This window comes from Macaca fascicularis, chromosome 1 (assembly GCF_037993035.2).
Source record: "Macaca fascicularis isolate 582-1 chromosome 1, T2T-MFA8v1.1".
In the NCBI taxonomy this organism is placed as follows: domain Eukaryota; kingdom Metazoa; phylum Chordata; class Mammalia; order Primates; family Cercopithecidae; genus Macaca; species Macaca fascicularis.
The window spans coordinates 190,102,013-190,116,053 of NC_088375.1; the positions used below are offsets into that span (position 1 = coordinate 190,102,013).

At 54.0% G+C, this 14,041-nt stretch overlaps 1 protein-coding gene and 1 long non-coding RNA gene across 23 annotated transcripts in view; one reads left to right on the plus strand and one right to left on the minus strand.

Moving 5' to 3' along the window:
• RNF220 (ring finger protein 220) overlaps positions 1–14,041 on the minus strand; it is a 251,916-nt gene that overhangs the window by 6,328 nt on the left and 231,547 nt on the right. For 5 of the 22 annotated variants that reach the window (XM_005543590.5, XM_065523505.2, XM_045386528.3 and 2 more), the window contains 6 exons: positions 13,283–13,325; positions 10,067–10,110; positions 9,495–9,627; positions 610–706; positions 324–410; positions 129–184 (listed from right to left, as the gene is read on the minus strand). In XM_005543590.5, coding sequence (XP_005543647.1) covers positions 129–184; positions 324–410; positions 610–706; positions 9,495–9,627; positions 10,067–10,110; positions 13,283–13,325 — 460 coding nt within the window. Of the gene's footprint in view, positions 1–128; positions 185–323; positions 411–609; positions 707–9,494; positions 9,628–9,988; positions 10,111–13,080; positions 13,146–13,282; positions 13,326–13,455; positions 13,701–14,041 lie in introns of those variants that run through there. The other 17 variants (XM_005543589.5, XM_065523503.2, XM_045386517.3 and 14 more) reach the window with 13 other exon arrangements.
• Positions 11–12,366, plus strand: LOC107127620 (uncharacterized). The gene is made up of 2 exons (XR_001485581.4): positions 11–45; positions 9,201–12,366. It is a non-coding gene; the product is annotated as an uncharacterized lncRNA (long non-coding RNA).

Sequence of the window (14,041 nt, forward strand, 5' to 3'; positions counted from 1 at the left end):
GGGACAGAGGGGCAACTCATACTCCGGCCAGACTGGGCAGCACAGGTGAGGGGTTGGGCTTGAGTCAGTCACCACCATCCAGGGATACCCCGTCTCCCCCATTACTCCTAACCTGGGGCAGGACTTACCGTCATTGGCCCATTTAGAGAACTCAGGCGTGATGCGTGTGCTGGGAGGGCCGCCACTGGAGGAAAGGAGGGAGGAAGAACAAAGTGAGGCCTGAAGGCGGGCAGGACAGCCCTGTGGGTCAGTACTGGGTTGACCCCTGCCTCAGGGCTTCCTCTCTCTCTGCTCCACCCACCCAAGCCTGTGCCCACACTTGCTTTAGGACTGCACCCCGGAGTGCCTCTCTCTCCTTGGCTTCACCAGGCTCCTCGCCTGTGCAGGGGATGACATCAGCCTCTGTATATCTGGCATGGTGGTCAAGGACAATGGATCCTAGTTTGCAGCAGGCCATGAGGGTTGAATCCTCAGGAGAGCATGCCCCTCCTGGCCAAAGCTGACTCTGGCCGGGGGGGTGGTGCAGGTGAATACCACAGGAGCTACTTTTCTTATTCCCTGTGGCCTGCCGCATCAGCCCCACCAGCACCCACAGTGCTCCAAGGATACTGTGGCTTCCCATACTCCAAAGTGTCATCCCCATCCACATCCAAGTCCGCATCACTGTCCGGGTTCTCTTTGCCGCTGCACATGATGAAGCCAGAGCCTGTGGGAAGCAGGGTGTGAGGAGGGCCTGCGGACAACAAGACTAGGCCGAGGGCGCCCCTCCTGTTGCCTGCAGGTAGTGGTTAGGCTTTGGACCTGTTAAGGCCCAGAGGGAAACCTGGGCCTGGGATATATAGAGCCAGATACTTCAGTGCCCCTGACCCTGACATTTCAGGCCCTTCACTCGGCAAACCTCATCTTTCTCTGCCACTGCATGCTGCTCCAAGTGGTCTCTGCTCATAAACTAGCCCATTCATACATTATGTCACGTCCTTGGGGGACGCTCAGCCCCAGGCCTGCTGTCCACCTATCTTCCAGGTCTAGGAAGAACAGGAAGAGGACAGAAAAATTCAGGTCTAGGAATTTCACAGGAAAGGAGTGGGGCCTCCCCCTATGCCCCATTATCCAGCCTGACAAGTTCATTGGAGGAAAGAACAGGCTGGCTAAGGCCAATCAGAGCCACAGAGTGGGACCCCCGGACAACATCCTGATTTTGGCCGCTAGGTCCTTGCCAGCAAAAACACCAGGCAGCTGTTCAAATATTTGGTGTCTGAAGCGCCTGACATTAATTATTCATCTCCACCTCACTCAGCCCAGATTCCTGGACAAGTGCAGTTATGAAGGGATTAAGAAGAGACAGACGAGGGAGGACAGGCATGCACACCTACTTCTCAAAGCAGTCCATGAAGGCAACCAGGCTGAGCGGAGGCCAGGCCATGGGCCAGGCAGGCGGCTGACCCCTGAGGTGCATCTGGCAAGCCACGGGTGGACTCTCAGCTCAGGGAGAGGGGCGAGCTGCTGGGGCTACACTAGGCCTGCTCACCTGCCAGGTGATCTCTCTGTTGTCCAAGACCACCCTTCCTGATAGCCCAGGGTCAAGTGCTATAGAGTTGTTCCCCCCAGCTCCCCACTTCCTCCCAGTGGGTCTCAGACCACACCTCACTAGCCAGCACAGCCCTGCAGGGACAAAAGAATGTGAGACTCTGTGGCTACTGGGATCAGCAAAGAAATACTTAAAGAAGTGAGGAAGCAGCTCAGTGTCTGCCCGATGATTTCAGACATTTCAGCTTGTCCATTCTTTCCTCTCAGGTCCTTATACTCTCATTAGGATATGTCTTGTAGGGAGTCCTCAGGCCTCTTATCTGTTCCCTCATCCTGCTTACCATTGAGTTCTGACCACCTTTCCTCCTGCTCCAAAACCATCGATGGCTCCCCACTGCATGCACAACCAAGCCCAGGCTCCTCAGCCAGATCCATGAAGATCTGGGTCCATCTATGTCTTTACTCTTGCTCTCTACTAATTCACTCTGTAAACCCCATGCATGTAGACACAGAGGCTGCTCACCAAACCCCAAACATACCCTGTATATCCCACTCTTAAGACCCCTGCTCATGCTATTCACTCCATCTGGAATGTTCTCCATTTTTCAAGCCCTGAAAAACACTGAGTCTTGATCCTTCTCCCTTCTACCCCACCAGTCTCTGGTCTCACAAAGATACCACCAAAGGTAAGCAGCACCGGGAAGGAAAGACGCCGGGCACAGCCTGGACTCCACCTCTCCCTGACAGTCCTCATTTGCCCTCTACCCTGAGACACTGACACACTTGAGGCAACAAGCAGGTCAGCAGCAGGGCCATTAAGCTGAGAAAACACCAAGTTACAGCTCTGTCTCCTGTTCACAGCCAGGTGTCCTGACAAGCAATTCCCGCCTTGTGGGTGAGTGGCACCTCTATAAACCCTCTGACAGTTTGGGAGACAAACTCCACCATCAATCAGAATGTAGCTATCAGGTTCACTTACAGCTTGCGGCACCCAAGCCCTGCCAACCCCCCTTCCCCAAGTACACGCAGCTCAGCAGCTAGCCTCACATCCTCTGCTCGGTCTGGCCCTGCCTAGCCCTGCCTTATAAGTGGAAAGCAGAGAACCCTGGCACCACATGTGAGCCCGATACGGCTCCATGGCAAAGCAGAGAAAACAGGGTACCCCAGGCCGGGCATGGAGGCTCACGCCTGTAATCCCAGCACTTTGGGAGGTTGAGGCGGGCGGATCACAAGGTCAGGAGAGCGAGACCATCCTGGCTAACGCGGTGAAACCCTGTCTCTACTAAAAATACAAAAAGAAATTAGCCGAGTGTGGTGGGCGCCTGTAGTCCCAGCTACTCGGGAGGCTGAGGCAGGAGAATGGCATGAACCCGGGAAGTGGAGCTTGCAGTGAGCCGAGATTGTGCCACTGCACTCCAGCCTCGGCGACAGAGTGAGACTCTGTCTCAAAAAAAAAAAAAAAAAAAAAACTGGGTACCCCAAAGCTGCCAGGAAAAGCTCCAGCTTCTCAACACAGAAAGTAGCCCTGTGGCCTGAAGTCCTTTTCTCTGCAGTCTTACTGCCCACCATGCCTGGCCCAGGACTCATACTCCATTAAACAGAGCTACTGTGGTCTCCCAAATCCTCTGTGCTTTCTCATGCCCCCATGCCTCCACACCTCCTGCTCGCTGCCTAGAACCTTCTCCCTCCTGGTCTGCAATACACAGGCCTGCTCCTTTGGCAAGTCTGACTCAGCCCAGCCATGCCTCCTACCATCAGCTCAGTGCCCACACAGAGCAGCTGCTCTCTGAATCCCTGCTAAAGGAAAGAACTCACACCTCAACGCCATTCTTTCAACCTTTATTGGGCTCATCCTCTGGTTGGCTCCATGTTGAGAACAGAGAGCTTCAAGACCTGATCCCTGTCCTCACGGTGCTCTGAGTGGTACATGGGGCTTCCCAGCTTCTTATACACAGGTGGCCCTTCCCTGGTGTCCACCTAGACTCCTGTGTAACTCCAGAATCATATTTATCACCACATATTGTCACTGTCCCTCACCAGACTGGAAGCTGCAAGGGTCCCAAGTGTGACTCACTGTTGTGATCTCAGCAGCACCCAGCAGAGCTGGCTGGGCTGATGGCTGGTGCCACACAGCACATCCCAGCAGTACTGGCTAAACACTGGCGACACTGCTGTATTAGGTCCTAGTTAGCTGGTGGCCTGGAGAAATCTCTCAGGATACAACTTTCCTTATCAGATCCCGGCTCCCAGCCGGGCAGCACCTTTCTGTTCCTCTGGCCAGTCAGGCAGGATGGACAGCACGACACACTTTGTTTGCCAAAGAAAAGGCTCTGCCTCTGGTCTGAGCCATTCACCCTGACCCTGACCCCATCCTCCAGCTAAGACCGATGTTGGGAACCTCTCCCTACCCCCACAGGTGTTCAGAACAGGCTGCTGCCAATTTCACTCTTGTGCTGCCCCAGCCTGTTCCAACCTCTTTCCCAGCACATTAAACTTTATTTTCTTAATGAAATGTCACTTGCTGACTTCTGGCAGAATCATAATAAAAAGAAACGGCCATAAAGCCGTTTTATGCAGACAGCACCCCCGCCAGCTTGCCCCCCCTCCCGCTTGGAGAGGAAGGCTCCACAGTCGTTTGATGTTCTCAGCTGCTGGAATATCCCAAGCCAGTACTCAGAGGCAAGATGGCACAGACAGCTCATTTCCAAGTCTCTGGCTCCTCTTCCATGTAGCTCCAGGGATAACAGGCAAGCTGCCACTCCTACTGCTGCTATCCAGGGAAGGAACTTAGCCCCCAGGACCTCCAAGACGGCCCAGAGTACCCTTCAGTCACCGGGGAAGGCCCCTTGCTACGGTTCTGCTCCACCTTAAAGTGGCATAAAGGCCTGAGCCCCCACCCATAGGCAACCTAAGCCTGATGGTCAATGATACCCAGCAGGGTGGTGCCAGAGTTGCCCATTCCTGGCAGGGTGGGCAGTGCAAAAAAAAAAATCCTTCTCCTCACAGTGAAAACTTAGCAACAAAGAGGGAGAGAGTTAAGTGCAGAAATGAAACACAGGTCTACATTTTATAAAAACGACCCTTCTCCCATAAACTCATTTCTTCCTGGGTTATTGAGAAGGGAGAAAAAAAAATCAGTGTTAATTTAATCAATTGATCAGATGATCGATTCAGAAACTGGAGATGCCCGTTTACCGGGGGTAGTATCATCCTGGAACCTGAAACCACAAAAAAGGAGGCATCGATTTCCTCACCTGCTGCTCCCAACAAAACCAGAGCCCAGGGAGAAAGGAAAGTCTCGGGGCCCTCCAGAGGCCTGCGCTCTCCAACACGGAGGGCAGGGGCAGCAGCTTCCGGAGAGTTTTACACTGGAATTAGTTACAGATGCAGTTACGGTGTCTTGTGTAAACGCCATCGATTGGGGAGCTGACAGTCTGGGGAGCTGCGATGCGGGACAATCAATCGGCCTGCAGTGTCACCTGCCACCTCGCTGAACAGTTGACAATGCAATTATCCAGTGTGGAGGCAGGGAGTTGGCGTGTGTCAAACGCACTTAGCCACTTTCCGGGCCTCCTCGATAACGCGTTTCACTGCCTCACGTCAGGAGAGACGCAGAGAGACAGACGCCGTTTAAAACCATTGATACTTGCTCCTTCTGCCTGCACTCCCTCTGTCCTAGCTTAACAATTGTGTTCCAAAAGGCGATTAAATCCCGTCAGTTGCCACAGGGGACAGAAGGTGCCTTGCTCCTTGCCACCTCTCCTCACCCCTCCCAACAGGCGACAGAGATAACTAAAGGTGGTGGGGAGTCACAAGGCAGCAGCACAACCCTCTCCACTCCAAGACCGCCTCCAGCAGTGTGCTGTTCCAACACCTGCCAATGACTGGACCAGGAGCAGAGCTGCACTGGGGGACATTTTTAGCACCTGGGGCTCCTTTCTTTTGAGAACCAGCACACCAAAGGAGGCAGCAGCTAGGGCAAGGCCTATGTGCCCATGCCCTGGGGCTTACAACACCTCTTACCCCCTTGCCCCATACTTCTGGCGCTGAAATTTTATCAAGAAATAGCCAGATAAAAGATTTGTGCCAGGCTGGGTGTGGTGGCTCATACCTGTAATCCCAGGAGGTCGAGGTGGGCGGATCACCTGAGGTTTCAGGAGTTCAAGACCAGCCTGGCCAACACAGTGAAACCCCGTCTCTACTAAAAATACAAAAATTAGCCGGGTGTGGTGGCACATGCCTGTAATCCCAGCTACTCGGGAGGGAGGCTGAGGCAGGAGAATCTCTCGAACTCAGAAGGTGGAGGTTGCAGTGAGCCGAAATTGTGCCACTGCACTCTACTCTCCAGCCTGGGTGACAAAGTGAGACTCTGTCTCAAAAAAAGAAAAGAAAAGATTTGTGCCACAGCTGCTCTGCCTGTTTGCTTCACGACTTCTCATCCAGCTACTTGGAACTGGCTTAAATGTAAAGAACTCATGAAAGATAAGAAACGCCGCAGGACAGAGACCATGCACTGCTGACTGTCTTAACACCCTTCTTCTCCCTACCCACTCCACCTGTTCGGTTCAAAGGGGCTTCATGCTGGATTTCAGCAATGCATTCACCTCCAGGGCTTAAAAAATATAGCTGCAGCCTTCCATTTCCTGTGATGCTTCCTGGGAAATTCCTCCATCTCACCACTCTTGTGACCACATCATTGCCACCTTATTTGAAACCAATCATTCCCATGTCATTCCAGCATGTCCCTTCCAGATATGAGGAGCTCTGGGCTCCCCAATGCAGTTGGGTGAACTCTCACTGGCAACCAACACACAGGAGGGACAACAGCTCACCACTGTAGGTCTCTTCTCCAGGATCCAGGAGCTGGATGGAGGACAGGAGAGGAAAGGCATGGCTCCTTAGTCACACACCTCCATAGACTACAGGTGGAAGCAGGCTTGTCTTAAGGCTGTAGAGTTAGGTTTCCCCTGTAGTCTGCTTCTCTAGCCTAGAAGCCCCTTGCTTGGCCCAGGTTTGGCACGGTACCCAAGAAAAACATCTTTTCTCCCTAACTGCGGATCTCTTTTAATGGAATGTTCATGGCGCACTAGGTTCTGTGTGCTGCCCTTTATGTAAAGAGCAGTAGCAGGTTAGAAAATCTGTGGTTCTGAAAGGACGATCAACAGCTTAGGCACACAGCTTAAGTATTTCTTCTAGAATTGGGAAGGTCAGAGTGCCTCCTAGGCAGCAAAAATTCCTTCCAACTTACTTGAAGTAATACCTATTTCCTTTAGTCTTTTCAAAAATCTATTTCCAGTGGGACCTACCTGAGTGCTCGCCTGCTCTGTCTGGTTATTTTGTCCTAAAATACCAATCTGAGCACTCCCAGGCCTGAGATATCTGGGAGCTCCTCCTCAGTAACCACAGGTCCCCATCTCTAAGGCCTGTTGCCCTCGGCCAAGTGTCTCCACCAAAACTCTTGCCTGTTCACTGCTTCCCACAGCAGATTACATTTGAGGTAACCGATCTGATCCATAAGACCAACCCCCAGGGGCCTGGTGGGAAGCTTTGCTGAGGATGACCAAGGGGCCCTAGTCTGGGAGGAGGAATGGGGGTGATCGGATACAGAAACTTATCTGCAATACTTCACTTCTTTCATATCTAACAAGGATAGCAATCTCTGTTCTGTCAGCACGCACAGCGCAGTTTAAATGGGCCTCGCCACTCGCCTGCTCATCCTGCCTCTGCCTCCCTCTCTCTGAAGTCGGCTGGGCAGCTTCTTCAGCTGGCGTTATCACTCCCTCTAACCGGTCTTGGCAGGCAATCTAATTCCTCCTGAAAAGGTCACCGCCATTTTAACTGCCTTTCAATCACATTAAGCACGCGCTGCCCGGCTTGCGGCCCGGCCCGCCCGGCGGGCGATCAATGCGCTGCACTGACACCAGCCCGCCTGGCGGGGCCACACCCAACCCCCCAAGAGTTGGGGCCTCTTGGTCCTGGCCAGGGAGGGTAGGCTGACAGATGGCCAGCTTTTGCAGACAGGGTTTTGGGGGCAGAGGCAGTAGGGATCAGCCAGGGCCTCCCTTTGATAGTCCCCCCACCGAGGAGCCTCAGCCTCCTCCGCTCCACTGCGCCCCGCTCTCTGCCTCGTGGCCCCCGCTGATCTCGCTGTAAAACAGCCTTTCAAGTCTGCCTGTCTTTTGACTGCACTAAGCTGTTTAAGAGGCGGCAGCAGCTTCTATCAGGAAAGCTGGAGCAATTCTCTGCAGATAAAGGCACCTCCGGCCCCTGTTCCCTCTTCAAGTCTCACTCTCATTCTCGCTCTCCAAATCGCTCAAAGAAAAGCCCCCTTTGAACTCCCCTCAGGAATTCTTGAAAGGAACAACCTCACAGTGTAAACACTCAGGGAAAACGGATACCCGCCCAGGGCCTAAGAGCCCCTCACACTGCTCTGCAAGTGCATCCCGGCACAGGGGAAATACTCTTGTCAAATCAGCAGGCCCTTCGCAGCTTTATCCTCCATAAGCCCTGTCTGGTGCCCAGAAGCCATCAGGTCCAGGTCTGTGCCAAGGAACCTAAGAAGTTGCCACAGCAATGGAGGATGTGAGCAGTTGCAGCTGCCAACAGCGCTAACCAGAGAGGCATGCTGGAACTGACCCTATGTGGCTGCCACCGAACACCCATGTGTCCAACTCACAGGACAGACAATCGCCAGCTCTGCTTCTCACTCTTCTAGGGCCTCAGACACTCTAAGGCTCCAGTACAGGATGAGTGAAATGGCAAACTCACACTCTCCAGCTCCGGTTCAGGGAGACAGTTTGATCTGACTAACCTTCCTGATTTATGTTTTGGCTTGCCCCCAAACACCTGGGTAATGTGAGAGACGCCCAGAGGCATAATGTCCCATCTGGGCTCTTAGCCCCTTCGTGGAACCAGTCTGCACTGGACGGCCCTGCAGACACCACTCCTCAGCATCTGCCCAGGTAGCGTGGCCCCATGGAGGCAGAGAACTTCTTCCCAGCTGCTGTGAGATTCCCCAGGGACCATACACAGCAGTACTCCCAAAGGTGTTGCCCAGAGAACGAGAGGCAGACGGGAAGCAGACTGGCTCACTTAATGACCACAAGCTGCAGTACCAGCTGTGCTCATGCACAGAAAGAGAGAAGAACTGGAGGCCAAGAGGCAGACAGCTCCCCTTTTCCCCTGCCCAAGGCTGGGGAGTTTAACAAGTCACTGACCCTGGGCACCCAACCAATTCTGCTGTCTGACCTGGTGGGGGGTGCCAAGCCTTGCTCCTCCAAGGAGCTGGGAGGGCACTGGAGATGGGCAGGGCCCTGCATACTCCTTTGCAGCAACTGGGGAGAGCCCAGGGGAAGGAGGGAGCAGCTGGGCCCAGGCCCCTCTTGCTTCAGGGCAGAGGGCGCCCAGGGAGAAGGGATGGGATCAGAGCTAAAATTAGATTCACCAATGAAGCTCATGCGAGGTCAAATTTTGCCATAACTCACTCTCTCCTCTGTAACTGATTTCCCTGACTAGGGCTGAAGAGGAGGAGGAGGAAAATCCAATGTGTTTGCCTGGAAGCCCTCAGGGCCCCCAGTGCTGGAGGTGTACAGCAGGTTGCTGGATTCTCATTTATCAGCCTTAAGAGGGATGGAGTGATAAATGCATAACCGTCCCTTTAATATTTTATGCAGGTGCTAACGCGGCTTGGCTGTCACCTTCAATGCATCACCCGAGGCTGAGAGCCCCCCTCGTCATTCCTAGCTTGCAGCCTCACAATTCCATTTCCCCACCCAAATACATCCATTTTAATATGCACATCACAGGCAGGCAGCACGGTCACAAAGGAGCCCCACCAGCAGCAGTCCCCACGTGGTGGAACGGATGGATGACCAGCCACCAGCCTCGGCCTCTTGGCTCCCAACAGATGGATACCCAGCAGAGGCCTGGCACCAGAGTGCCACTGTCTATGTGTCAGCTGCTTGTACCTCGGAAGCCACCTTCCAGAAGAGTGGTGGCCCGTATCCGCTTCTGCCCACACCATTCATACTCCTCAAAGCGGTTGTTGTTCTCATGCTCGATGTCCACAGCATCATCCTCAGCCATGCAGGAGCCTTCCCTCTGTGAAGAGCAGAGCAGGATCATGCTGGGCCCAGGCCATCCCCACCTGCTCCCCACAGTCTGCGACGAAGGCACAGCTCTAGCCCCAGCTGTGGTGCGCCAAGTGGGCCCTCAGCTCTAGGGCTCCTCTGAAGCAAACCAATTTAGAGGTCAAAGACCTGGGCCTCTTCCCAAATTTTCCACTGGGGCCCAAGGAGGGAATGAGTGAGAGTGAAAGCAAAGGGAGAGAGCAGTGGACAGAAGTGAAGAAGCTGCTGAGACCACATGGAGACCCCAAGAGCCCACAGATTCAGGGGTAGTCTGCAGCTAGTGTCGGGGGAAGGGAGTGGGGAAGGAAGGTGGGTGGTGATGGCCCCTCTACCTTAGAAAGGCAATGCTCCACATGCCTACTCATCTCCTGCTCCGATCCTGCCAGGGGGCAGTTGCACAGGGGACATACCTGCCCTTCATCTTGCTTCCTCCGTTTCATTTTCCCAATCCGAGCTGCACGGGGGAACCGAAAACAAAGCACAGAACAAGCAGACGGTCACTGCAGCCCCCAAGGTCCCAGTGGAGCTGACACATCCTGACCTCTTGCCAACCACTAGCGTTTTTATTCAGTGCCTGATCTGGCCCTCATCTTGAAGTACCTCCTGCTCCTTTGGGGACTGGGCTTTGCCAAGAGCACCTGGGGAGGAGACTGGTGCTAACTAAGCCAGTGAGTAAGTCTACTCTTTGGCCACAGCTGGTGCAAAGTCTACCCATACCTTTACTTGCAGTGTTTAGTAAGAGTCCAATGAGCAAAGACACTCCATGTTGCTAGGTATCTCTCCAGAAAGCCAAGACCATGAACTCTTTTGGTGTCGGGAAATACAACTCTAAAGAGCATTTCTTGGCTAGAACCTAACCCCTCCAGTGGCCTGACTTGGCCTGCTGTTCACTCATCAGCTAAATCCTCTTTTGTTCCTGGGCCAAGAGCCCTGAGGTACAACTCCTAGCATCCCACCTAGAATCTTAACAGGAAGAATTTCTCTGAGGTCCACTAATCCCATTTTACAGAAGAGGAGACTGAGGCCCAGTCACAAAGGTAAGAGGGTCTGGGTCAGACCTTTGGCAGCCAGGTCAGAAGGCTCAGGGAACCCTGAGAAGGCAGCCCTTATTGTGCCCACCTGAACCTGTTCCATCATTTCTAATCAGTACAGAGGGGCTGGCAGGCCCTGGAGGCAGAGGGCTGCCTGCCATGTTGTCCCACAGGGGGCTCAGTTCCAAAGTGCACACTGCAAGCCCACAGCACTGCTAATTAATGCTGAGCGATGCAATCATTTCTAATTAGCTCAGTAATCCCTCTCTGTAGCCCTCCTGTCACTGAAGCAGGAAGGGGTCAAAATAAGAAACTCTGTTCCCTCTAGTCCCTTCCAGAATGCCACAGCAGGATCAGAGATGGCTACTCTGGGACCAAATTGATGGGGAGGCGGGAGAGCCAGCCAAGGAGGGAAAGGTTCCCCAGTGCAGGGCCAGGAAGAACTTTCTCACGGACAGTGACTCTGACAAGAAGTTCATGAATGCAATCTAGGAGGGGAACACAGGTGAGAGCTGCTATGTTACAATTTAGAGCTTCTACTGTGTGTCAGGCTCATAGCCAAGTACGTTACCCAAGGTAGCTCATTTACTACCACTTGCTGAAGCTAGATTGCATTATCCCATTTTAACAGATGAAGAAACTCGAAGCTTAGATCAAGGCACGTGTCCAAGTAGCTAAAAAGTGGCAAAGGCAAGATAGGAAACCAGGCCTGACTTCATAACCTAGAATGCCCTTCTGTTCCAAGGGGACCCCCTAACTGAGCAGCATCAACAAAGACTGGTCCCAGTGAGTGTGCTAGAGCTCCAGCTCCTGCCTGTTGTGAGCCTGAGGCAGGGAGCTACTCCAACTCCAAAACAGAGCGACCCCACAAAGACCCAAACCAAAAGGAAAGCTACCATCCTGCCAGAACTGGGCATGGAGTCTGAGAAAACTTGGTCTGTAGCCCAGTCCATCTCTTCAATTTCCTGTGTTTTCACTATAGGTGACATGACTGTGTCCTAGTGCCCCACTTGACTTTGTGCACAAAGATTGAGAACTCTTCACTTTGGCTGCCCTAACTCTTGGAATCTCAAACTTAGGTAGCCTTGACACTGTAGAGCCAGGGCTGGGATGGACAATGGACGTGAAACCTCAGAAAGGCATAGAGCAAAGGACCCTGAGAGTTTTAGAAGTGTAGTATGGAGCAGTGTGCCAACACAAAGCTTCCTCCCTACCATGCCTACACCAAGAGAATGCCTCCCTGGGTAAGAAGGTGCTGATGATACCACAATGTTCGATGATTAAGGAAACGAATCTCATGGAATGGTCAAGAAAAGCACGATACTGGATGTGCTCCTTGCTCAGGACACACAGGCCAGCAGATGATCCCTTGTAGTCCCTGGAAAGCACCCTGATGGACTGGGCTTCATCTGGAAATTCTCAGAGAAGGCAGGCAGGTTTGGTTTTCACCTTCCCATTCATCTTCTAAATCCTGAACTAAGCTTACCAAAGTGTAGTAGGGAAAGCTCTGTTCTCTATCCAGAGGCTACGTATGAGTAGGAAGAATCAAAGCATTTGCCAAGGAGGTAGCATGGTGTGGTTGGAGAAACACGGGCTTTGGCGGGAAACAAACTTCAAATGAATCATGGCTCAGTTACATCCCAGCTGTGTACTTTTAAACAAACCACTTTCACCTCTCAGAGCCTGTTTTCTTATTCACAAAAGGTGTGTAATACTCCTCTCAGAGGTGTTGTGAGAATGGTGCTTAACATGGCGCCAGCTCATCATGAATGTTCTCCCTTTTCCAGACCACGGCTCAGCCTGGCAGCAGAACCCACGTGGTAAGATCTGGGGATCTTGAACTCCATGGCCTCTCTCACTCATCAGCTGGTCCAGAGACCCTAAACCCCTTACAGTCACCCCCCAGATACCACACCTCAGTAAGCACAAAAAGCTAGGATCGTTCAATTGTATTCAGCAAACAGGAATGCTCTAAGGTTTGCATCCAAAAGAGGGGCTGCTAGGTAGTGCATACATGGCCTGCTTTCAGAGAAGGCCTCTAAGAGCTGTCGAGCCCACGCTGATCACCTTTGTGAAATGTGGGCCGACTGATAACTCAAAGAGCCCTGGGATGAGTTAGTTCCTGTTGCCGTGGGAACTCCAGATCTCACTGTATTGTCAAGTCTCAGCAGAGAGGCTGTATTCACACTACTGGGCACTGATTAAAAACTGGAAGAAAAACATTCTCAGCGCCCTGCAGGTTTGTATAGTGAGGTCCCAGCAGTTTGCAAATTCAAAGCTGAGCTCCCGAGTAGAATTGTGTAGCTCGTTCCTCATTCTCCGGCACTTATTGCCCTCCCCCCAGGGCTCTTCAGGGCCTTTAGAGAGGTTTGGGCAAGGGCTGGGAGCCATACCTCCATTAGACAGACGGGGAAACTGAGAGCGGCAGCTTTGGTTTGCACATACTCAGGCGCCGTGACTGCGAAGAAGCCAATGGGCCCCAAAGTCGAAGAGACCCAGGCAAGCCAGGAGCGGCAGGCAGTGAGGGAGGGAGGAGGCCGGGGGTGGGGCGGAGGGAGGGGCCGGGCAGGACTCACCGGGCCGGGCAGGACTCACCATTCAGTCGGGTCTGCCGGTTGGCTCGTACTCGCAGAAAGGTCTGGGAGAAGATCGCGGGCAGATGCAAGAAAAGAAAAGAGAGCGTCAGGCGCGGCCTGGAGTCCTGACCCCCGCCCCAGCACCGGACCCCCAACCAAGCCTGCTCCGCCCCAAACAGCCCGTAAACAAACCTACTTCCTCCCTCCCGCCAGCCCCTCTGCTCCTCCGGCCGCTCCGGGCTCTCGGCATAGCCGCCGGGCGCTGCTCTAACGGGACCCCGTGGCCGCTGCGCGGTGCCGCCCCGGCCCCGGCCTCCGGCGCTCTGGGCCCCACGGCCGCCCGGCGGGCGAAGGCGGCGATGCGGGCGGATTCCCCCCGGCTGCCCGGCGGCGGCGGCACCTCAGCTCCCAGCGGCGGCGGCGGCCATGTTGGCCCTGATCACGTGATCTGCCGCCGTCGCGCGCTGGGGGTGAAAGTTCACAATTCGGCGCGGGGGTGGCCGGACCGAGACCAGGAAGCTGCCGTTTGTACTCCGGTAGCAACCGGCAGAAGCCTCCCCGGGGTCCCTCCCACCGCCGTGAAGCCTACCAACCCCAGCTTTAGCGGCTGCAAAGTCCTTCCACCCCCCCGCTCCACGCCCCCTCCCGCTGCGGGGCTCCTTTCGCCCCACCGCCCGGCCCCAGCTCCCGCCTGCTGTGCCTGCCTTCCGCGCGGCTGCCCTTAGGGCAGAGGCATCGCGTTGGGCGCTTTGCAGGGGACAAGGCGTCGGAATTCCCG